Source organism: Tasmannia lanceolata, unplaced genomic scaffold, assembly GCF_043159265.1.
Source record: "Tasmannia lanceolata isolate RefF3 unplaced genomic scaffold, GAP_Taslan_0.1 ptg000002l, whole genome shotgun sequence".
NCBI lineage: Eukaryota > Viridiplantae > Streptophyta > Magnoliopsida > Canellales > Winteraceae > Tasmannia > Tasmannia lanceolata.
Genome location: NW_027518679.1, coordinates 44,773,218 through 44,798,923, shown reverse-complemented (window position 1 = coordinate 44,798,923; position 25,706 = coordinate 44,773,218). Strand labels below are relative to the sequence as shown.

At 37.3% G+C, this 25,706-nt stretch overlaps 2 protein-coding genes across 3 annotated transcripts; one reads left to right on the top strand and one right to left on the bottom strand.

Moving 5' to 3' along the window:
• Positions 1–12,254: 12,254 nt before the first annotated feature.
• Positions 12,255–19,788, top strand: KT1 (potassium transporter 1). 2 transcript variants are annotated; one of them, XM_077376925.1, is made up of 9 exons: positions 12,255–12,718; positions 15,124–15,367; positions 15,654–15,899; positions 16,754–16,804; positions 16,903–17,163; positions 17,246–17,298; positions 17,380–17,494; positions 17,906–18,160; positions 18,302–19,788. In XM_077376925.1, the coding sequence occupies exons 1-9, from the start codon at positions 12,659–12,661 to the stop codon at positions 19,306–19,308; spliced, it is 2,292 nt and encodes a 763-aa protein (XP_077233040.1). In that variant the 5' UTR covers positions 12,255–12,658; the 3' UTR covers positions 19,309–19,788. The 2 variants fall into 2 exon arrangements, with proteins under 2 accessions (XP_077233040.1, XP_077233041.1); XM_077376926.1 differs by lacking the exon at positions 12,255–12,718 and having other exon boundaries at positions 15,252–15,367; positions 15,649–15,899.
• A 4,404-nt stretch (positions 19,789–24,192) lies between these two features.
• LOC143892246 (RING-H2 finger protein ATL66-like) lies at positions 24,193–24,728 on the bottom strand. The gene is made up of 2 exons (XM_077396727.1): positions 24,384–24,728; positions 24,193–24,300 (listed from the first exon to the last, which is right to left on the bottom strand). Exons 1-2 carry the CDS (start codon positions 24,726–24,728, stop codon positions 24,193–24,195), a joined length of 453 nt encoding a protein of 150 aa, XP_077252842.1.
• Positions 24,729–25,706: the final 978 nt, after the last annotated feature.

Sequence of the window (25,706 nt, the reverse complement as noted above, 5' to 3'; positions counted from 1 at the left end):
TATTACAGTAGGCCTCTAATATTACAGTAGGCCCTCTAATAATGCAGTGAAACAGAATCCCCACAACCTCTTTTTATGGAACTTATATCACATACAACAACCGAACAAAGTAATTATTGGGTGAATCTCAAGCATTCTTAGTATTGTCAAAGAAGATCTCATGTGCAAATGACGAAGAAATGTAGATTGGTAATGGATGGAAAGGAACCAAATAGGGCATTGAATGACAGATTGGTGAAGGGTGCAATGTTTTTATGTTCTGATCAGATCCTTTGGTTGCAGGCTGCTCTTTGAATCAGTAGATGTGGGAGGTGCCCCTCCTGATGGTGAAACCTGTATTGAAGATTTGGTCATGGATGAGGGAGGCAATTAGTAATGCTCTAAACTATTCTGAATGACCATTGCCAAAAAAATTATACCCACATTTCATCTTGCTACTGCAGAACTGGATGGCATGCTTTGGGCACTCAAACATGACGCAATGTTCATATTTAGATCAGTTTACACACTTATTCACAAATTGGACCATGGCTCTCATCCTTCTTGGGAGGAAGTTTGGGATTTACTAGTGCAATGAAGATTTTGAGTATTACATTCACCACCAATTAGGGATGATTGTGTTCTTAAATGTGGAGGACCACATTCTGTCCTTTGGATGATCCTTGGCAGTATTGCAAGCAAGTTTCTGTTCACTCTGTTGTTTCAAAACTCGGACAGAGTTCGAGTACTGTAAAAGTGAGTTGAATCGAGCAAGTCAATGATTATCATGGTCAATTTTTTCATTAAATCAGATCGAGTCAAAGGAGTTTTGATTAACTTTGGAGGGCAAAACAAAAAATAAGCCACAACTTGGCCAAGGTAAAATGTAGTCAACTTGGGCGAGGGAATGATTGATGCAGGGAGCTTTTAAAAAGCGGTTGACTCGCTATTGGTTTTCATTTGTGAAGGTGTGAGGTATGAAAGGTTGTGGCGTTGGAACCAAATCCTATATGATGGCAAGCCTCTTATAAATGATATATAATATATGGATTAATGTTTGATCATCAAGATGTATATTGAAGAATTTTGGGTTAGGCTGATTTTAGCGAACTTAATTTGGGTGAACATTCCAAATCAAGAAAAATGGGCTCACTGAGAAGAAAGAGGTGTGGTCTGTAGAGCACGTGTAACTCCTTACTAACAGGGCGAGTTCCTCACGCAAGTAGGTGCATTTTTGCATTATAACTTGGAACTATTAAGCTATCACATATTAATCTAATAATTTAAAGTTTTTGTTCTTGTTCAAGCTCTGCCTTAGAAAAATTTGCATGATTAATGTTAATCCGAAGCTTGAATAATTCCACTTTGAATGGTTGAACTGTAAAAGGTGGTCGGTCATATGTATTTTTCACATTCATGGAAAGCCATTGCTTTGAACTCGTGTCATATGTATTTTTACATTCTTCACATATTGGATTTATATTTCCTTCCCATTGCATTCTAAAAAATATATGAATTATTTTACGGGTTTAGGATCTCTACTTACATGATGAGGATTGTGTCCCTTGAAAATAACAGTGGCACACGTATTATGCTTTTGTTCATGATGAGGATTGTGTGTGTGTGTGTGTGTGTGTGTGTGTGTGAGAGAACTCAATCAAGAAAAGTGTCATGATTTTTTGATCTCAACATGGCTCCCTGTCTACTTACAGTTTTTCCTTTGTGAGTTATATTTTGCTATAACAAATTTGATAATCTAAGTACTAGCCCATCATTTTATTCCTCTTGATGATCATTTCCATGCCCACCATATCATTAGATGTATATGTAATTATTTTTATTAAGTTTCTTCCATGAAAATTGACCTAAATCTAATGGTTTTGCTTAATAGAGACTCCACAATGATGATTTTTTACTCTTAGGGGGGTAGTTTTTTGTCATATTCATTGTCCCAAAAACACCCAAATCTTCTGGCTTTCTCTTCTCCTTACCTCTAGGCACAAACTCAGAGCTAATGAAAAAGTCCTGCCAGAAGGAAACATTTCATGAGGGGTCTCACAAGTTACTAAATATCATTCACAATGTACTGTCATTAATTCAATATCTTTAACAAAACACCTAGACTTTAAAAGAATAATCCAAACCCAACTCTCCAAGTTGTCCAAAATGCAAGGAATTCTCCAAACTCAACAAACTGGAAAGTAAAAACAAACGAAAGAAAAATCCACCAACATTTTCGTCCCATAAAAGCAAACACTCACTGATATTTCTCATCTCATGCAGTGGGAAATTTTCTGAAATGTGAGAAGTTAAAAAAGAGAAGGCAATAAAATTCATACCGGCCATGAATTGATTTATTGGAATCACAAAATGCAAGTAATCCCTTCTTATCCCTTCAATCAAGGGATTTTACTCACCCTCTATATATGTAGGCCATTATAAATCTATAATACATGCACTGCATTTAAAATACTGGAGTTTTCCTCCTAACATGGTATCAAAGCCATACAAAACTTAAAGTTTCAGTGTGATCTTTCTTTCTTCTTTCACATCTTCTGAAACTTCTTCCACTTTGGCTGCCCTCCCATGGTAACCAACAATGCAACCTCCTATACTGCGAAACTCACACCAAAGATGAATTCATTTTTTTTGGTAATGGCTCAAACAGAGCCTAATAGAATTTGGGCCTTCTCTCGATTGGAATAAGAGACCAACAATCTTGATTTCAAATGTATGTCACCATATTGGGCCATAAAGATGATTCTTAGGATTGATCACGAGTCGAGCAATAGAGAGAGAGGGGTAAAACTAAAGGCACCCTTACAAAAACTAAGCAGCAAGGGCACCCCTACTGGATCCACATCACCAAACTACATTTATATCTCCTTTAATTTTGCATTTTTTAGATGGAGTTGGTCACACGTACTGATCCAATGGAGAGTCCTTGAAGCTGTGTTGTTACAAGAGTTCCCTTCAGTTTAGGTCTTGATACGTAGGGTTCTTTTATATATGGACGGTCGACGAGGGTACCCCATGGCCCTCATTTTTTAGCACGGCCTGACCAAAATAAGCAATGATTTAGATCTTTTTTAATCAAAAGGCTAGGATCATCCTGTGGCCTCATGTTTGGGGCACACCCTATCTACTACAGAAACCAAAAAATGAATGGCCTGGATCTTTTCAAATTGAAAGCCTAGGATTATCCCATGGTCCTCATTTTCGAGGCATGACCTATCTATGACAGAAACCCAAAAAAATGAAAAGCCTGGATCTTTTCAAATTGAAGGGCTAGGATCATCGATGTCTCTATTTCACCCCCCTCCCTGTATAAAATCTTTGATGCTAGTTGTCTATTTCACGGCATCTCATGTGCATGATAGTTCGAAACATGACCATGCATGGTTTTAAATTTATGCAGAAATCGATATGAAAATGAATACAGAAAACAGAATACATATCAAAACTCAAATCATAAGTATATTAGTGGTATACCATACCAACATGTGTTATATAATGGGAAGTTATATATCAGCCCCTTTTTTTTTTTACTTAGGACAGCCACCTCTGGTGTATCTTTGACTGCAGAGGGGCTGATTTACTTCACTTGGGAAGGATTCAACGGGCTTGATCGTCACGTACACTGGAAGTGGCTGTCCCATGTAAAAAAAGGTATGAATTTATAATTTCCCATATATTTAGGGAAATAATATTTCCCCCCTCTGACGGATAAAATCCCCTCTTTTTAACGCTATTCCTTAAGTTTTAAACGCAGAGAAAAACGTTAAAGGGGGTGAACTTATCCTCAAGCCGTGAACCACTCTCATAGAAACCGTCAAAGGGGGGAATTTTATTCATTTAGGGGGGGGTCTATATTTATATGAATTGCTTGGAAAGTGTGGTGTATGTACTATGCATAAATATTTATATAAATTATATGTGAAATGTGGTATGTACTAAATCATTAGACATGTACGCACATGTCACTATGTATTTTATGTCAAGCCACTATAAGTAGTTTTCTGGAGATGTGATTGTTTTTTAGCATGTGTTCATGAAAGTTAAATGTCAATTATATTTGCATATGTTTCTATATCTTTTTTGAGATTTTATAGGATTTTTATCTAACTTTTTCCCTGAAATAGATTGTATTGTCATTTTCTTCCCAATCCAAATGCACATCAAAACTTAAAGCTGAAACTATGAACATGACATGTGGGTCATTGTATGGGATTAAAAGAGAGAGATATCTAAATTAGGCTCGCGTGCAATTTGTTTTATGTTCATCTTTACAACATAAAACAAAATTTACAGAGCCTTAATGGCAAAGCTAATATCTTGTTTTTGTTAGAAGGAGATTGATTTGCTTTGAGGAGCTGAAGATATGAGACAATCTATTGTGGGTCCCGCTTGTTGAGAATTGATAGGAGAAGTACACTCCCCTTCGATTATAAAGGTAATGTAAGGAATGGGGGGATGTGATGTGGGCCCACCTCATCCTCCCTACATATTTCCCTTCCATTATTAAGGTAATGCAATGAATGATGATGTGATATGGGCCCAACCCTCCTCCCTTGATATGCAAATGGAACTCATAACATATACTTCTTTCTCAACCCTTTCATTTGTACTACATTGACATATAGAAAAAACAAATGGTTTTTTTTTTTTTTGGTTAGCATTATTGAATGTTGATGAATGAATGAGGGCCCACTTATATTACTAATGCTGCCATCCATTTTGGTCATATGGTAGACCTCTAGTTCTCCCTCTTACTAGCCTAGTTTTTTTCTGCTTTGAATGGCTCTCTTATTAGCCTAGTTAGAACTTAGGACACTATCTTCTTCTTTTCTTTTTTTTCTTTTTTTACCAAAGGTCATTTGGAAAAGAAATTATTTTACATGGAAAAAATATACAGTTGAAAATTTTCTCCATAATCTGAGAAATTATCAATTTTAGAAAAAAAATCCCATAAATAATGAGTTGGCCAAAGGTTGGAAACTCATTTTCCAGGGAAACAAATTCCATCAAAATTTTTATCCTACATTTAAACATCTAAACAGACCAAAGAGTTTCATAAAAGTTTTGATAGAAATTTGGATTAAAATAGAAGCTTTTAAATATAACAATGATCATAATCTTAAGGTTGAACAAAATATAACTATGACCATACTTAATTGTATTAAATATAATAATGATCATAATCATAAATCAGGAAGGATCAAACTTAAGGTTTCACAATGTTGGTGCCTAATCCCTTCTAATTATGTAACAAGAAAATGTACCTATTTCAGGTGGCAGAAGTCTGGCATGGATCTTTTCAAATTGAAAGGCTAAGATTATCCCATGGTCTTCATTTTCCGGATAACACCCAAACCAATTCTTTTTTTTTCTTTCTTTGTAAATTCCATTCATTTACGTATAGCAAATAAGCCTAATTATAATAAAGGATAAAAATTAAGATTTATGATAAAGTTCTTTAAAACTGTCAAATCATGTCAAGAGACCGTGTTTATCCGGGCGTGGGGTGTGCCTGACACCTTCCCCGAATGTGACCAAAACCCTTACTTAGATTTTTGTAAAGACCATGCCTTAACAAACAGAGTAAAATTACGAATTCTAGGCCCCAATCCTAGAGTACAGCTTTGGTTACTGTTCTTTCAATGAAATTCAGATCTCTATCCCCATTTCATAGGAAAAGCAGACACAGGTCTTAGGCCCTAACCTGGTTGGCGACTCTGAGACTTTTTTATGTGAAATTCGGATTTTGGTCCAAAGTTCACAGAAAACGTAGACAAACAAACACCGCCCTTCAAACCCGATGTGGTGATCCCGCACTACCGAGAGGGGATACGGGAGAAAACCAGCTCCCACATCCGCCGACGGTCCTCCAGTCATCACAGGTCCCCGGCATGGCATCGAAATGAGCGGCTCCGATGCTCTGTCGACCCGCACACAGACCGGCGTGCACCGGTCACTGGAAATGTTAGAATGATATCGGGTGGGCCAGCCGCAGGTGGTCCGACCACGGCTAGTCGGAAGGCCTATGATATGTGCATATCATTATGGTGATTATGGGTAGTTATAATCTAGTTGTAGGAATATGTTTTAGAGTTATGGGTGTTAGTTTATGTGTTTAGGGTAGTGGGTAGTGGGTAGAGGGTGTTGGTTGTTGATGGAGTGTGTTGTAAGTGGGAAAATGGATGGGTGATGTGTAACTACTTTGTGTTTGTATTTAGTAGTTATATTATAATGAAATGCGGGGGGGGGGGGGGGGAAGAATTTTACAACAGCAGAGGTGACTTTGTTAGGAGAGTTGGAGAGTCATGGTTCCTCTCGAATCGAGCCATTAGGAGGTCTGGTTGCCTCGAATCAACCTCTCCCCGTCTCTTTTTCTATTTTACGTTTGTTTATTTTCGTTACGGGTAATTAGGCACGTAGCAAGTGGTATTAGAGCCGTTGATCTAGCGTGATGGCTGGGTCTTCGGAGTTTTGGGAATCCATACGTGAAGATTTGTAGGAGATTAAAGCGTTGGCTTTGAAAATGATGGAAGAACACCGATGCTTTGCGGAAGGCTTCAACAAAATCAGAATGGAGATCAAGGAAATGCGCAAAGAAGATAAATAATTGAAACTGGAGGAAGCTGATGTTCGTGTAGAGAAAACTGCGAGAATTGATGAAGAAAAAGATGAAAAATCATCTTTCTTTTCGAGTTTGATCACGACGGATTTTGAAAGTGGAGTTCCAAAGATCGCTAATGTTTTGAAGATGGAAGTCCAATTTTAATTATGTTCCTCAACAAAATGATTTCCATTACGATTTGGGACCCCGGTGGATTAAAGTATTTTGTTCAATAATTCGACCTTGAGGGCAAGGTTATTTCTAAGGGGAATGAATGATATGTGCATATAATTATGGTGATTATGGGTAGTTATAATCTAGTTGTAGGAGTATGATTTAGAGTTATGGGTGTTAGTTATGGTTTATGTGTAGTGGGTAGTGGGTAGTGGGTTTTGGTTGTTTATGGAGTGGGAAAATGGATGGGTGATGTGTAACAATTTTGTGTTTATATTTAGTAGTTATATTCTAATGAAATGAGAGGGGAAGAAGTTTACAACAGCAAAGGTGACTTTGTTAGGAGAGTCATGGTTCCTCTCGAATCGAGCCATTAGGAGGTCCGGTTGCCTCGAATCAACCTCTCTCCCTCCCTCTTTCTATTTTACGTTTGCTTATTTTCATTACGGGCAATTAGGCACATAACAGCCTATGCCGACCGAGTGCATTCCCTCACCAATTGCCACCTTGAGGGTGAAGTGGTTAAAAATCAGACAACAGAAAACAAGAAACTAGTGTCTCTCATAATGAAAAGTGGCAAAAAATCAGGAAACAATCAATTGATTTTGAGTATAGTTTTTTGTTTCATGATTTTGAGCCCCTTCTCACCACTTGGAGATGCAAGTTTCCTGATTTTTAGTCACTTCACCCGCCCAACCCCTCTCTCACCACTTAGTGCTCATTTATCATGAAAAAAAATTCATGGTAGCCAAGTGCTCCCTTACTCTATTTGATTGCATAGAAGCCATGATAGCTTAGGGGTTTTGCTTGGCTTTTAGGTGCCATGTTAGCAAAACTTCTTGTGTGATACAAATATAGTACTAAAATCCCAAGAGACTATTGGGGATGTTTCTGGTCATCTCCAGCTTATCTGCTGATGTGACAATCTTGTATCCTCCCAGCAAAATTCAAACGAAAAATCACAAAAAACATGGCTTTTTGCTTGGATGTCTTGGGAATTATGCACTCATTCCTTTCTTTTTCTCTCTAAATTGGTAATGACATCCGCGCTACTTACCACTATTCTACGAGGTAAGTTCCCCGTAAATCCAAAACATATCTCTTTCCTGTTGACTGCGTACACCACTACTCTGCGAGATAAATACATGCAACCAAACATAAGGTTTAAGAGTGAAAGATTTGACACAATCTAATATTGGTCCCACCCTGACCGTGGAAGGTTTGAAGTTCATCCCCCCTTCCATTATTAAGGCAATGCACTTAATGGATGAATGTGACATGGGCCCACCCTCTTCCCCTGATGTGAAAGGAAACTCTCAACATCCACTTCTTTCTCTACCATTCCACCCGTACTACATTCTCATTTGTACGGTGGACGCAAATGATTTTTTGGGGAAAAAAATGTTTTTCTAAAGGGAAATGATATTTTCGCCCTTTTTTCTTACTTGGGCCAGCCCCTCTAGTCTAAAAGAGGAGTCATAAATACACTAGAGTGGGCTTTCCCAAGTAAAAACAAGGGTTATCATTCCCCTTTTTAACCATTTTGATGTGGTGTGGGCCCACTTACATTAAACTAATGCTCATATGTCACACCTATCTATTGTCTCAATCTTTCTCTGTTGTTAGTCTAGTTAGAACATCATTTCTTCTTTTTATTGTTTTCTTCCCTCTAGTAGTTTGGAAAAAGAAATTATGGAAAATTGTTTTTTTTCCATGGAAAAATTCCAAGGTCATAGGGTTGAAATTTTGTACAAAATGGGAAACCTTAGGCCACGTTTGGATACCAGCAAGATTTAGATTTGGATTTAGTTGATATTTTAAACTAGATCAGATCCTTATAATTTCCAAATCAGTTACGACAGTTTAAAAAATTTCGATTTTCGAATCTTTTCTGCGAGACATTATTTGGAAATCAACGTTTGTGGCAACTTTCGTCACCGTCGCTGCTCCTTGACGTTGTTCCGGGAGCAGCAAGACATCCCTCTCTCACTCACTCTCTCTCTCTTTCTCTCTCTCTCTTAAAACATGATCATGAAATTGATTGATGTGTTTTATATCCAAAACTCAAATCCAAATCAAAATACAAATGCATAAGGTATCCAAACGGGTATTTTGGAAAAAATGGGAAATTTTATTTTATTTTGGAAAAAAATACCATGGAAATTAAATGAGTTGGCCAAATGCAAGTGAAAATGATCATATCCATTGATCCAACCAGTGACCACAAGACTGACCCATTGCCCATTGAATTCTTCTTAATCGGATGATTCTAGCCCCTTGATCATTCAATCCTCGGTTAGGGTCCCACCAAGAAAATATAAACCATTAATTTTTCTAGGACTTAATCTTACAATTGGGATATCAATTTAGCAAGAGTCCAATATCAAGTGGGTCTTCTCTTGATGATCTACAACTCTACAAGATCAACGGTGTGGATCACACATACATGTCCCAATGCAAGATCCAAAGTTGATAATCTGTATTGATCCTGATAGTAGGTATGGTTGTGATTAAGTCCAAGCCAATTCCCTTCATTCACCAAATACAGTGATCTAATTTTGGAAATGATATCTCCACCCACTTTTCTAACATTTTCACTTTTTTAGTTTGTAGACAATTCAACCCCTACCACCTAGAAAAAACAAAAACCATTTCAACCCCCCATTTATTTACTTCTTACTTCTTACCTACCAAAAAAGAAATCATTTGAAATAAAAGACAAACAAAGGAGGTGTGAATATCATTTATCGTTTAACTAATCCTTGTTTTCTTGGAAAATAATTCCACCAAAGACAATACTACTACTAATTAAACCGATCAACAACTATCTATGTTTGGCTGACTAGGCAAAAAAAGGGAGGAAATGAATTTTTCACCTCATTTCTTAGCATTTTCTTTCTCCCCTTTGTCTTTTTTCTAAAGGCTATTGATATTGGCACTGCCCTGTTTTAATAATTTCACTAACTTACCTTGTCCTTTATTATAACCAGCTGCCAAAGGTTTTTACAATTACCCATAAAAAGGCTACTGATATTCGCACTGCCATGTTTTGTTAATCGCACTAGCTCATCTTTTCCTTTATTATTTAAACAGTTGTTTACTGTTTCCAATAAGCTCTCAAATGTCAATTTAAAAAGAAAAGGAAAGGTGCCAATATCAGTAAGAAAAAAAAAGTGATTACAATTCCCAAAAAAGTAATTAAAAAAGAAAAGACAAGTTGAGTTAGTGCAATTATCAAAACATGGCAGCACCCATATCAGTAGCCTCTCTTAAACTAACTATACTTGCATAAAAGAAAAGAAGGCCAAAGGAGAGCAGTGGAAATATCACTTTTCCAGTAAATAAAACACATAAAATTCCAATCATTTAAGTCTACAACTGATTAGGAGGTTCAACCCATCCCTACGTGAACGTGCAGAGGATGATAGGGACTCCCTTCCAAAAAGGCAGAGAATAGGACACAATTGACAGTAGAGATATTTTTGCTGACGCTCACAATTCTGTCCCACATTAAGTCCATGTTTGGATTGCAAGAAAATTCAGGAAATTTTCTGAAAGGAAAAGTTTTTCCAACATTTCCCCATTTTCCAGGTTGCACTAAAAAAAAAAAAAATCCCGTGGAAAAAAAAAATTCATCCTGAAAAAGGAGACTTTTGGAGGGCAACACCAAAATTTGAGCCATGTACATGAATAAATCTAGACCGTTGATTTCATCTTTTCCAAGCAATGATGATCCGTGCTAAGATGTTGAATAGGATAGAGGAGAAGGAAGGATTCTAAAAATTCTTGGTAAGGGTTCTTGTAAAAGCTACAAATCCTCTAGTAACCCCCCTCAAGTTGGAGCATGGAGGTTCTTAAAGATTAACTTGTCAAAAATAGAGTGAATACCATCACAAGAGCCTTTGTAAATATGTAGGGTGAAATGATCAAGGCTTTATTCTTCAACCTGGAGGTCGGAGGTTCAAACCCAGCTTACCTACTTAAGAAGGATGAAATGAAATTATGTTGAATTAAAGCTATGAATCTTTTCTAGTTTGAGATGACAATTCTGTTGAGAAAATCAGACCGGCAAATCTAATCTTATCGGGCAGAAGTAAATGAAAAGATAAAATAAACACAAGCCACAAGATGAACAACGGCATTTTACGGCCAAGATGCTTACATCTAAGGGCGAAAACAACATCTTCCACTATGAAAAAGCAAAAATACAAAGATTACAATGGATTAACCAAAACCTAACAAACCCGCAACCCTGTACTTGCTTCTCAACCAATATTTTACTTGCTTCTCAAGCAAGATTGTACGTCGAAAGTAACCCACTCTCTCTCTCATTCTCACGGCCCTCCCTAGCCTCCACACTCGTCCTACGTGCTTAGAGAGATTATATCGTAGGTTTTAGAAAAACCCCAAAAAAACCCTACTATTTTTTTTCTTTTTGCCTTCCCACCACAGTCGTCGGAAATAAGGCAACTTTCCTAACAAATCCAACTCGATGTGTACAGATCTTTCATGAAATACTAGTTTGCAGATTGTCACGATAAAACATCTGTTGAGAATAAGTACAGCGAGGATCTATTATGTACCTAACTGATATGCCAAAAGCTCTAGGGTTGATGAAATGTGTCACCGCAGACCTTTTAAACTATCCCACTCAGTCTTAATACCTAGGCAGGCCCTCACTTAGGACTGTAACATTTTATATAGTGAAAATCTTTTGAAGTCTTCTCATATGGATGTAGCCACACACTTTCAGTATACTTGGTGTGCCTTCTTTTTTTTTTGACTGCCTTGTACTTTATTTTATTTTTGTTCTTGTAGATCGATCACCGGTGTGGGCTGTTTAAGGCCTAAATTTATAAAGCTCCCGACCTCTCTCTCTCTCTCTCTCTCTCTCTCTCTCTCTCTCTCTCTCTCTCTCTCTCTCTCTCTCTCTTTGATAAAACTAAAATTCCATGAAAAAAAAATTCATGGTTGCCAAACATGGCCTACACAATTTAGAAGTAAATTGATATGTTAACGAGATATCATGATAAATTTAGGGAAATGTTATCAGCACTACTGTATTTTGATGAGGGCATTCCTCACTTTATTAAAAGTACGGTATGGCCTACACCATAGGATGATCCAAACCGTCCATTAGATGGACCACAGCCTAAATAGGTTGTGCCCCAAAAATCATTTCCATAGGTTGATCCTAACCCTCCGATCTGAATGTTAGGATCAACCTGACCCTCTAACATTCAGATCGGAGGGTTAGGATCAACCGATGGAAATGATTTTTGGGGCGCAACCTATTTAGGATGTGGTCCATCTAATGGACGGTTTGGATCATCTCATGGTGCGAGCCATACCGTACTTTTAATAAAGTGAGGAGTGCCCTCATCAAAATACAGTAGTGCTGATAACATTTCCCTAAACTTAAGGTCCCTCTAAATATAAGTTGGCTCATGTTTTTCCCCCCTCTAATCAAACAATGGAAAGCAGGAAATTGTAGAAAACCTTTCCTTTTCCAAACTTTTCTGCAAAATTAGACCCTGAAAAATTGTGTTTCTAGGAAAAAGATTTTCAGGAACTTTTTCATGATAATTCAACTAGTTAGAGAGAAAAGAGCATTGAATGAAGTTGAATGTAGTTCAGCTCCTTTACAAACTTTAGTACTGTTTTCTAGAGAAAAGACCATTGAGTGTGGAGAGAGAGAGAGAGAGAGCATTGAATGCATTTCACATTTCAGTAGCTCCTTTCATGCTTTAACTGCTTACTACTTACTGCCTACTGGTTACATTCTCATATTCTTATTTGTATGTTATTAAATGAACAAGTGTTTTTGTTCTCCTTGGCATCACTGGCACCTGTAATTCTCTCTTGCTCTGAAATCCTCTCTTTACCATGAATCCTACAACGCCAAACCCACCATCAGTTGCACCAGAAGAAGGGTTCTGCTCCCAGGTGCATTTTTTCTCCTATACTCATATTCTTCTTGACAACTACAACTTGGTGCATTGAAGTGAAAATTTCCTTTTTTTTCCTGGGTAGTGAAAGTGGGTCTGTGAGAGGTTACTAAACATTTTTATTTTTTCTATCTATAGTCTGGATTCTTGGAAATGGGTAATGATGAAATGTGTTGTTTCTTCTAAACGAAATGTTTTTTTTTTCTGGGGTATTAAGCTGGGTTTGAAGTTTGAGCTCATAATCAAATGGTAGAAACATAAATGCAACTTCCAGCTAGAAACAATAAAAAAAATTAGGGGAAATTGGGTTTGATTGTAGCTATGCAGGCATGGACAAGAATTGGTGGAAAAAGAAAAATGCTTCAGTAGACTGACATTTTTTTGTATTTTTTGGGTAGGTAATCTTGGTTTGAAGTTCGAGCTCATATTCAGGGGAAATTGGGTTTGATTGAAGTTATGCAGACATGTACAAGAATTGGTGGGAAAATGCTTTAGTGCACTGATTTTTTTTTTTTTTTTGGGGGTAGGTGATCTGGGTTAGAAGTTTGAACTGATCATTTCTTGTTAGAAGCATAAGAGCACCTTCCAACTAGATACAGAGTAAAAGGTGGGAAGCCATTAAAAAAAAACTAGATACAGAGTAAAAAAAATCAGTGGAAATGGGGTTTGATTGAAGTTATGCAGACATGTACAAGAATTGGTGGGGAAATGCTTTAGTGGTCTGAAAATGCAGAGTTCTCTGGCATTTGTATGATGAATATATAACAGTTTATGGTATTTGACTATTATTTAGTTTAATCAAACTAGAAACCTTTGTGGGACTTAAATCTTCTTATTTTAAGCAACATGTGATTTGAAAATTGATGCAATGTTTAATTTATTCAAAATTTTTTATTTCTTTTGTTATAATTTAGCAATCATCCACTGTATTATTTGTTCATAACGTTCTTACTAGATTGTATACTGTCCATAACTTCCCCATGTATTTTAAAGGATTTCGTAATATAATTGTGGTATCACAGCATTGCTGTTTTGTTTCAATGTCCTCGGCTTGCCTTTATAGAAGTAATTTAAACAATCATATGCAGAGTTTTTCATTGAATCTATTTATGCACCCCTCTTTGGCTTTCTGCAATGGTGGTCATGGAAATTGGCAGACTATGTCATTTTGGCATCACCTACGTTAGCGAAAACTGCACATTTTATTCTGATTTCACGTTCTAAATGGCGTCGCTTTTCAAAAATACTTCGACCCATTTATTCAAAAAGCTTGAATTCTGCTTAATTGAAGGTCTTTATGAAAAGCCCTTTTTATTGTTATTTTCAAAATTGCTTTTGAAAAAACTTCCTTCATTTTTCAACTCTTTAATCAGTTCCTCTTTTTTTTTTCTTTCTTAATTCCACTTTATTCCAATCTCCATTTTAATTGCCTCAATTTCTTCCACTCTCAAGCCTCATGAGAAATATTTTTTGTCTTGTTATCTTTTTTCCTTTCTTCACACTCTCTCTTGGCGCTTTTGGTAGTTCATTACACCAGATATCTCTATCTCTGCTCCTCTGCCCTCTTATCTAAGAAGAAACGAAAGAACCACCTCACTTGAATTCATTATGAGTAATCTAAGTTAGTTAAATATGATGAGAAATCAATGAATCATGGGTTATTGTTTTAGATTTTTTAACTTAATGATATTTATTGATAATTTTTTTAGAATTTTTGGTACATATATGCATGTTTTTATGTAGCATTTTAATGAAATGATGCCGTTTTATACCCTTGTTTGACTCACCTTTTTTTGCCGTTCTTTTTTTCCTACATTTTTTAAGCCATAGACATTTTAAACCTGTTTTTTGGGGTCGACATTTTTTTTGCTGTTATATGTTTTGCTTACTATGGGCATCACTCTGATATTATTGAATGATAAAGTCAATTTAACATTTTGATTCAACAATCAGCATAAGATATTCTTCTTATCTAGCAATTTCCTTAGTCAATTCGACATCTTTAGCAAAATGTTTCACAGCATTTCAAATTTCCTATGATTATATATTACTCTCATTATCGATTCTATCTGCCATTCTAACTGCAATTTCCCACTCAGCAGACTAGGTGCATCTGCTCTGTGTGTTCATTGATATAGAGTATCTGCATTATAAGCATATAGTTTACAAGAGAATTTGATCTCTTCTACAATGGTTGAGCAGACACATGATTATAAATTACTCTCATTATACTTTTAACTTGATTCTTCGTTTTTAGATTTTAGATGCCTTTTACATTTAATAAATAAATGTTCTGTTTGGTATCTCCTTCATGTTTGGTACTTCGTCTCCGTGTGATACCGATATGTGTCTCTGGTTCTAATGAACACTTTCTGACATGAACAAATTTGTGTCATGAACTAGAACTTGAAGAGGGCTTCCTGCAAGGCTGTGCTAACACTTGCTTATCAGAGTCTTGGAGTGGTCTATGGTGACCTCAGTACCTCACCTCTCTATGTTTACAAGAGTGCCTTCTCAGGAAAGTTGAGCCTTCATGAGAATGATGAAGAGGTATATGGTGTGCTTTCCTTTATCTTTTGGACCTTCACTCTCATCCCACTTTTCAAGTACATTTTTGTCCTGTTATCAGCTGATGACAATGGTGAAGGTACGATTTTGTCTTTCCATATGTAATCGATATCACTCTTCTTTTTCTATTTCATTGGATCATCTGCCCATTTATTGTGAAACAACCAATTACTCTAAAAGCTTAAGCTGTTAGAGATGGAGTTATTTAATCATTTATACTTCAACACTCCCCCTCACGTATTGCCCCTCTATTTTTGGGTTGGCCATGAGGCAATAGCTTTGATACCATATGCAACGACCAATTACTCTAAAAGCTTAAGCTGTGGTGTTATTTAATTATTTATACTTCAACACTAATAGTGCAGGTGGAAGTTTCGCATTGTACTCGCTGCTCTGCAGACATGCTAGACTATGCATTCTACCCAATCAACAAAGTGTTGATGAGAAATTGTCTGCATATGGGATGGAAGGAGAATCTGACACATGGGAGAGCTCTATGCTGAAAGCATTTTTTGAGAAGCACCCAAAATTCCGTAATGGGTTGTTGATATTTGTTCTATTTGGAACCTGTATGGCAATTGGCGATGGCGTACTCACCCCCGCAATCTCAGGTAACTGAATATTTAGATCACTAGTATTGTAGATTTATTTACACTCGATCAGATAAATGGTATGTATTTTGTTGTCATCTGATTAGGAGCTTGTTGATCTTCACTGTTTTACATAAGTTTTATGGAACTGATTGCCCGACAGCTAGAAATCAGTTCTTGAACTTCACAAAAAAAAACGTAAAAAAAGAAGAAAGATGTGAGGATTTACTTGAACCCCTAGAAATCCACAAGATAAATCAAATTTGGAGGCTGCAACTTTAAGAAGAACAACTTCACTATATAAACTGGTCAAAACTCAAAAGTCCCCTCTAGATCTCTTTTTTGAGTTTTACCTCTCTACAGGCTTACAAACCCTTCAAAGAAAACCTAAAAACATAATCTACAATTAAAAGGTAATTGCATAGAAATAGGCTCCTAAATATACAAGGAAGCATCCAACAAAAATCTGAAAGGCTAAAGACAAAAGTTACTAAAAACAGTTGTGCCATAACTGCTCTGCATCAGTCATCGATCGATGGCTGAATTGCCTTCTATCCATTACTGTCCAGATATACTCTTCGCCATTCATCGATCAAAGACTGAATTTCTCGACCGATGACCATTTCTCTCGATCGATGATTTGGCATATCGGTTGATGATCTGGTCTGTTGATCGAGCTACTGTCCAAATCACACAAACAATGACCGATCTCAGTGTATCTCCTTCAAACCTTTGTAATCTATGAAGGACATTTGGATGGCTAAGAGGCTTTAAAAAAAACTCTTCAATCTCTTCTACCCCTGATGCTCGTGTTTTAGTTTGGGACATAATGTTAATTTTCTGTCAGACTCAAAAGATCTGCTTTTTTTTATCAGTTCTTTCAGCAGTATCGGGCATTAGAGTAAAAATCTCAGAACTTCATGAGAGTAAGTTCACCAGCACTCACTTCTTCCCTTTAAAGATGGATGTGCAAATCCCATTAGTTTCTTTGTAATTAATGGCTAACATTTGTTCCTCTTTCCAGATTATGTTGTTATGATTTCCTGTGTCATTTTAGTGGGGCTATTCTCACTTCAGCATCATGGAACACACAGGGTTGCTTTCATGTTCGCACCCATTGTAACAGCTTGGCTTCTGTGTATTAGTGGCATCGGTATTTATAACATATTTCGATGGAATCCAAGTATATTCCGTGCACTCTCTCCGCTCTATATGTTTAGGTTCCTCAGGAGCACTGGCTTAGAAGGGTGGGTGTCATTAGGGGGAATAGTGCTCTGCATTACAGGTAGCTCTTTAACATTTCTATATTTCTTAAATCTTCTCATCACTTAGTTCACCTGATACAAAAAAACAAATAATTGTTTCAGGTGCAGAGACAATGTTTGCTGATTTGGGCCATTTCTCCCCATTCTCAATTAAGGTTAAGGCATATTCTTGCTGATAACTCATGTTAGTTGTTGCGATATTATGCGAACTTGAACTTACAGTATGTGTACGACAGATTGCTTTCACATTTCTAGTATATCCATGTTTGGTACTTGCGTATATGGGCGAGGCTGCATTTCTCTCAAAGCACCATGAAGATATTCAGAGAAGCTTCTATAAAGCCATACCAGGTAAGATATACTTGTAATATCCCTATTTTTCAGTTTACCCATTGTTGAAGTATAAATGATTAAATAACACCAACTCTTAACAGCTTAAGCCTTTGGAGTAATTGGTTGTTTAACATGGTATCACACCTATTGCCTCACGGTTGGTCCTGGGTTCAAAACCCAATGACTCCTTTATATTAAAAACTCCACGTGTAAGGCCAACCCAAAAGAGGGCCACATGTGCCACGTGTACGGCCAACCCAGAAAAAAAGAGGGGCCACGTGTGAGGGGGAGTGTTGAAGTATAAATGATTACAGAACACCAACTATAACATATTAAGATTTTGGAGTAATTGGTTGTTTAACACCAATATGCATAATTCACTTTAATTATCTCCTCTTTCTACTTACTCAAGTCCAACTTATCATGCAGAACCTGTATTTTGGCCGGTGTTCATAGTGGCTACTTGTGCATCTGTTGTTGGAAGTCAGGCCGTCATATCAGCAACCTTCTCTATGGTGAGCCAATGTTGTGCACTAAGTTGTTTCCCTCGCGTGAAGATCATTCATACTTCAAGTCAAATATACGGGCAGATCTACATCCCAGAAGTCAATTGGATGCTCATGTGTCTGTGTTTATCTGTCATGATTGGATTAAGGGACAGCAACATGATTGGTCATGCTTATGGTATGATCCTAAACTTTTAATAGGATGCATATAAATTTTAATGTGAACTTATTTAGAGTGTTATCATTCAAAAAAAAATAAAAAAAAATTATTTTAGAGTTTTCATGAACGAATAATCAGACTGGTTTGCCTGAATTGCAGGGCTTTCAGTCACAACTGTTATGTTTGTGACAACTTGCTTGATGTCTTTGGTGATAATAATAGTCTGGAAGCAAAATATAAGCATCTCTCTCACATTTCTAGTTTTTTTTGGATCAATTGAACTATTATACATCTCAGCATCCCTTATCAAGGTCTCCGAAGGGGGATGGATTCCTCTCGTTCTGTCGTTAATATTCATGGGCATCATGTATGTATGGAACTATGGTACATTGAAGAAACATGAATTCGATATGGAGAACAGGGTCTCAGTGAAAAGGATTTTGGCTTCCGGGCCTAGCTTAGGCATGGTTCGTGTTCCTGGAATTGGCCTTATCTACACTAATCTAGTCACAGGGGTGCCGGCCGTGTTTGGACACTTTGTGACAAACTTGCCTGCTTTTCATCAGGTGTTAGTTTTCGTGTGTATCAAATCTGTTCAAGTTCCACATGTTTGCCAAGGAGAACGGTTTCTTATAAGTAGGATTGGGCCAAAAGAGTACAGTATGTTCAGATGCATAGTAAGGTATGGGTACAAGGATCTACAACAAGAAAACTATGATTTTGAGAATAGATTAGTATCCACAATTATTGAATATGTTGAGACGGAACGAGAAGAATGTGCGCTAAGATCAGAGATTGGATCATCTTGTGAATTTGGGATCTCAAGTGGTGAAAATAGTAATAACCGATTCCCTCTTTTTGTCTATCCTAATGATGGGAATACCCAATCTTCGTCGGACATACAAGCAATGGAAACTGAGCGTGGGTTTCTGAAGAATTCTGTTCTCAGAGATGAGTCTTTAGAGATCATGGAAGCCAAAGAATCTGGGGTGGCATATATTCTTGGGCACTCATGTGCCAAGGCAAAGATATCATCATCCCTGATCAAGAAATTTGCGATAAATATTGTCTATGCTTTTCTTAGCAAAAATTGCAGGGACCCTGATGTGGTTCTGAATGTTCCTCACACTTCTTTGCTTGAGGTTGGTATGATCTACTATGTCTAACTGACAAGAGTTTTTCTTCTACTTCATACATGGTTTTTGTCACACTTTGAAACAAAGTACATCAACAGAACTGATGTTTTGTGTTCAAACAAAGATCAAGACATAATGTTCAAATCCATCTATAATTTCCAGTGTTGGAGCACAAGCTGGAACCTGTTGTAGATTTTACGTGTACATCCCGGGGTAATAATATACACTACGTAAAGAACAAAAATATAGACCCTCTTATCAATGTTGTGATTTGTTAAAGATTCAGAGCACAATCTAGACCTGGAAAGTAGATGATGAATTCATACATGGTTGAAGGGAATCATTGGTTGAATGTAAGCTGAAGAATTCCTGTTCTGTCTGTATGGATATTTCTTGGACATTAAAAAAAATATACATGTTCTATTTGCTCAGTCATCTGAACTTGTTGCCATTTCTGTGCAAAGTCATCACAATCCAATTCCTTGGGCAATTTATCTTAGGGACTTTATTTTTGAGTTGCTCACTTTCATAGTTGGAAATATAACTATTTATGACAGAGCCTTAAAGTTTCTTTCATAATTGGAAAATAGGTCTTTATAACAACCTTAAGTGCGTCTTGTGGCTAAAGGATATACCCAACCCCGTGGGTGTATCCATCTCTGGGAAGCTTTTGTGCCAGTGGTAAAACTTGTTACTGTTCGTTGCCTCCTTGCCATTTTTGCCATTAGGAATTGGTCACATCATCCTCAACTTAACATGAACTACGTGTTACCTCAATGAAGAGATCTATATTACCATTCCACTAGTTTTTTCTCATAAGGGGTGAAACGCGTCTGACCCTTGAACAAATCCTTAAACCTTTAACAAATCCTTAAACGAGCTTAAACAAGTCTCAAAATTGGTTTGCAAAAATTTTCTTCTACGCTTCAAAATGCTGACCTTTGACAAACCAAGGCCGATTATTCTCTTTTCACTAATGCCAATGACGCCATGTCTACTTTCATCCTCGTGTATGTTGATGATATTGTTATCACAACTTACAATCTTAATGGAAACAATTTCTTGAAGGTCTTTCTTCAAAAAAATGTCAAAGATTGACTCTCTTGAAATATTTTCTTGGCATTGAAGTCATGCACTCTACTCTACATGTTGGCTGTTTCATAGCCAACAGAAATGCGACTGCAAATCACCTCAAACTTGTATGGTTTTCGCCGAGCCAAAGCAAGTATATGTGAATTAAATAACTAACTGTCAACAAGTATCAAAATGTGTGCAATCACCAAATGATAGGATCAAACCCAACAACAAAAATAGGTGATAATAATAGAGTAATTCTAAGTGAGACAATTCATTAAACACGACAAGCGCAAGAACATGAGAACACCAAAGATTTACGTGAAAAACCCTCAAATAAAGAGAGAAAACCGACGGAGCGAATCCAACAGAAATATCTACTAATGAAAATGGGTATTACAATGTCTCAATTTTTTGGTCAGGACTTTAGGAAATACAAGATATTTGAGGAATACATGAGTTATCTTCCAAGGAACAAAAAATCCCAATCTCTCATCACAATTGTGAATTCCGATCTTTAAGATGGAGAAACAAAATCTTCACGCAATCTCCATGCACCAAGAAGATTAAAAAATGGTGGTGAAAAGTCTCTAAGAGTATTCAATGGCCATATTGTAAACCTACGATCATGGTATTCAATTATTATGTCATATCACAAACACAATAGATCTAATCAAAACAATATTACATGGGTGGGCCTGTAGCTCAATGGTTGAGACCTTTTATCTCAACCTTGAGGTCGCAAGTTCGATCCCAACTTACCTATAAAAAAAACAATATTACAAATCTATTAATCTAAGGATCTAGCCATGAAAATTACTAGAATACAAATGAGAGAATAGAACAAGAAACTTATCTCGATCGGCCATGGTGGTGATCGATCAACCTGGTTGAATCTTCTCTCTGGTTTGCCAGATCTTTGGTGAGGAAGATCTCCTTTGGTCAAGTTAGATGACAGCAAAGACAAACCCTATATTTATAGAAAAGGCCTACTTGAGTTCCACCCACAATTAAACTCTATTTGGCTTAATCTATTTATCCAACTATACCATCCAGATCAACTTAGCCGATGTAGTTGAATTAGGCTAAACTAACCATCAATGTCTGAAGAAGATGAAATGCACTGATCACTGTGGTCAATAGGTAACTCCAGTCATTTCACTCTTAATGTCATTTTCAATCTAGACTGCTGATCTTAGATCAATTATTGTCCACATAAAATCTTATATGTCTTATCGTCGAACCAAAACCTATAACTTTTTCCTTCTCTTCTCAACTTTTTTCTTTTCTTCTTCTCTTTTTAACTGTTTTGTAGTTTTTTGTTTTGAAAAGCTGCAGAGAGCAGTTACAATAGTATCTGAAAAAAATGTCATCCCCACTTTAAGTAGGTAAATCCTCACATATGCACACAACAAAATGAAATCCTCACATATACACAAAACGAAACACACATCACTAAAAGAAGATAAAGAAGGGGTTATTTGCACCACCCACTTCGAATGCATGACTAACTGAAGTGATTGAATAGTGGTCGTATCAAAAGTAGAACAATATCAAGTGACATTTCTAAACACTGCCCGTGAGAAAAATAGGAAGCTACCTTGGCCGAGAATATAATGGACCCCTTCTTTTCTCTTGGTATACTTCATCTATTTTGTCTTTTTATGACACTTTAACCACCGATTAATGTCTAATCATATAGCCAATTGGGCCCTCTTCATTTCTAGGCAAATGGTGCTGCTAAAATAGATAACCCTTTTCATTTATAGGTCTCGGGTGACAATAAAATTCCACCCGTTAGAAATTTCGGTATGTAGTGACAATAGCTCGTGGAGAGAGGCAACTTAATTCTTGCCTGAGTCTGAGTTTTGTCCTTCCCTGTTAACAAACTCCTTTGATCAGTCCAGTTAATGAAAATTTGACCACGCATTGACTCACCAGAGTTGACTCGTTTTCAGCTTTGGCAAATTTTTTTTGGCAGGTATACTGGGTTTTGCTGGAGACCCCTACCGGTTTATTAAATGAAATGAAAGATGATACATTTAAGTATGAAAACCATCATCCCTATCCGTAAGACACTAGATACGGAAAACGAAGGACTCAAATGACCCAAAAATACTATAGACTTATGAGTGAAACGACGGCGAAGAAACAAATTTCAAGCTCATCGAACTTGTTTTCGCTTGAGTGGACAATATTCCCCTAATGTTCCAAGAGGTCTATCATCTTTTGACTTAGCTTTCTGATTCTCGATCCGGCTCTTCCTCAACTTCTGGTGGGTTGTTCTTAGTGGTTTGTCCTTTGTTTTTTTTTTGTTTGTCCACAGTGGGAGTAGGGCTATCATCTCCTTACCCAGATTCTAGTTTCTCTAGCTCTTCCTCCACTCATGATGGTTTGTTCTCAGAGTGGGTGTGGCTGTCTTCCTCTGGCGGAAGTTGAGCTTCTCCTGCGACAAAGTCCTCATCTTCAGTTTCAGAGTCGACGTTTCCCCTTCTGAGTTCATGTTTTTGCCTGAGGATGGGTCAGATGGGAGTTGTCATCCAAATTAGAATCTTCCTCTGGGGTTGTCATCCACCTTTGGCAAGTTCTCATTAGAAAAGAAAAAAAAATCAGTATTGGTAAAAAGTGGGGTCACCTAATTAATCTTGTTAGAAAACTACAAGTGCTCCTTTTTAATGAAAACAAGACACAACCCAAGAGAGAGCATTTGTCATCACTGAGACATACCGGAGCAAAGACAAGTGCACAACCATAAAAATATATAGCAATGGAAAATGACTCAGAAATTGCATTTTATTTATGGAAGCATAGGGGGCTGGTACTTTCGACTACTTATACTGATGGATGGCATCGTACAGTACAAAAGACCATTTTGCCTCAAGGTATGCGTGTGTGATAATATTGCTATTTTTCTTCTTCATCTTCTCCAATCGAGGGTTCCTTCTCCCCGGTGTTCGTCGCACGAAGTGGGCTCGACATGACCCGACTTTTCACCAACACAATATCAAATTTCCCAACACGACCTAAAATTAACGCTACACTACCCCACTTTTTTCCTACACGACTTGACGTTGGGGCACACCATTTTACAATTGTGCATGCTCACAAATGCTAGTTATAGATTTGGGTTGACTCGGGGAAAGTTGGGGTCGTGTTGGTGAAATGTTGGGTCGTGCCCAAGGTTTAAAATTTCGGTTTCGGACCCTGAAATTTCAAAATTTCGACCGAAATCTGGTACAAAACCCAAATTCAATATTTTATTCAATATTAAATTTCGGTGAAATATTAAATTAATATTAAAAAAAATAGATTTTTTGGGTCAAATTTCGGAAAAACCGAAATTTCGGCCGAAGTAAATGACCGTTTCGGTTTTGGGTGATTTCGGTGTCGGTCTCCATCGTAATCCAAAATTTTGGTCCAAAATTTTGGATTTCGGTCGAAATTTAAAACCATGGTCGTGCTGCCAAAATGTCGAATCATGTCGGGATTATATCGAGTCGGGTAAATGTTAGGTCGTGTTTGGAAAAGTGGGGCGGGATTATATCGGGTCGGGTAAATGTTAGGTAGTGTTTGGAAAAGTGGGGCGACACGACCTCACATTTTCCTACACGAAGAAAGAGGTAAAACTATATTGAGAGAGAGAGAGATCATTTATTAAGGAATCTTGGTGGCCCCACACAAGTGCTTAACGACACAAAATATTAAAGAAACCCTTAACCCATGTTCCTTTTGCACAATCGGACAACAGAGTACAGCTCCTCTTCCCATAAAAATAACAAAATTACATCACACTTGTCACAATAAGACATTGTTGTGGTTCATCTCTCTAAAGCTTTCGTCCTACTCCTCACCATCTTGTTTCTCCTTCTTCTTCTCAAATCTCCAAAAACCTCCCTTCCCTTCTCCTTTCTCTCTCAAATTCACACTACAAACTCCACCAAAGACGCCCTACACATAGGGCAACTCGATTGAGTACTTAGCCACTTATCAACACACATAGGATGAAAAGCATGGTGACAATTAGGCAACACCTTAATCTTCTCCTCTTCTTCAAATTTACTAAGACATATAGAACAATCCGCCTCGTCGGCCGACGATCGGTGCACGTACACCGGCAAGCTTTCGATCGCTGCCGGGTCAAGACCCGCCGCCGCCAGTGGCGCACCCATTGCCGGATTCAGGTCAACGTGCGTGCTAGCCACGGCTAATTGCCGGTACCTACACACCCATCTCGCGTATATACATAAGAAGGTGATGAAGAGTAGAGTGGTGAAAAGGATGACTGTGATAAGGAGGGTTCGGCCATGGAATTTGAAGTTCTTCCCGTCGAGGTCTGGGTAGTGCCAATGAAAGGATTCAGGTTCTTCAGAGGCCATGGATCATAGTTTGAAGAGGATGGGAGTGAGGTAGAAGAAGACATGTTTTTGGCCCATGCTCACCAGAGCTTTCATTTAAGAGGCCTTCCTATTTTGTATGATAAAGGAAAACAAGTACATACACTTAACTAGGATGTATGTTCTATTATGTAAGGTTTTCATGTTAGTTTTTGTAGTTGGACAGAACTACCCCTGGAATGGGATGGTTTTTTTTTAAAATTTTTTCACTTCACAACATTAATGCAAGATGGATATTTTTGGTATTTCCATGGACCTAAGAGATTATTTACATTTCTTGGGTTTTGGCATATGGACCGACAGAAGACTTTTTAAGGAATTTTCCTCTTGAGAGTTCCACACAGTTTAGGTCTGATTTTGATGGGTTGGGGAAATGATATTTGCACTCCTTTTTTTTTTTTATAATGGCACTCTTTGATATATTAAAGTAAAATAAAGTATCATTTCCCTATATTTAATGAAGAGAAGCTGGAGCAAGTGCATGTGAGATATAAAGCTTTCACTTCACTGAACTCATATTTATTGAAGGTGTTGGAGTAGTTGGTTCGACATTTATTTATGGGGCATGGCTTGTAAAGGAACATCTAGGGCCTATTTGATTTCATAATAGGTTTTTTTTGGACAAAACCTGAATAATCACTTATTCAATACTTGTTTACTTGCTATTGTTGATTTCATAATAAGTTGTCCCACCTTAAGTTTTAAACCCTAAAAATAAGAGCATGAGAAAGCTGATATGAGGAGAGGGATCTCAGCTAGCTTGGTAAGGAATAGTCTCGAGTAACTATCGTATTCACCATACTATGAAATTATACCTCAGTGCATTTGGATTGCCGAAATCAAGTACTTGAATCGGCATCCTATTCTGATTCTGCCTGATTCTGACATTTTACTCAAAATATGAACGGAATGACCCAAGACATGTTCTTATTCTGCCCCATTGAAGTTAAATTTTTATTA

Bases quoted from the DNA above. Each gene is read 5' to 3' on its own strand.
- LOC143892246 (XM_077396727.1), bottom strand. From the start codon at position 24,728: ATGGCCTCTGAAGAACCTGAATCCTTTCATTGGCACTACCCAGACCTC. The intron at 24,301-24,383 runs GTGTTGCCTAAT...CCCTATGTGTAG, and splicing joins AAGAAGAGGAGAAGATTAAG to GGCGTCTTTGGTGGAGTTTG.
- KT1 (XM_077376925.1), top strand. From the start codon at position 12,659: ATGAATCCTACAACGCCAAACCCACCATCAGTTGCACCAGAAGAAGGG. The intron at 15,900-16,753 runs GTAACTGAATAT...TTTTTTTATCAG, and splicing joins ACTCACCCCCGCAATCTCAG to TTCTTTCAGCAGTATCGGGC. The intron at 18,161-18,301 runs GTATGATCCTAA...CCTGAATTGCAG, and splicing joins CATGATTGGTCATGCTTATG to GGCTTTCAGTCACAACTGTT.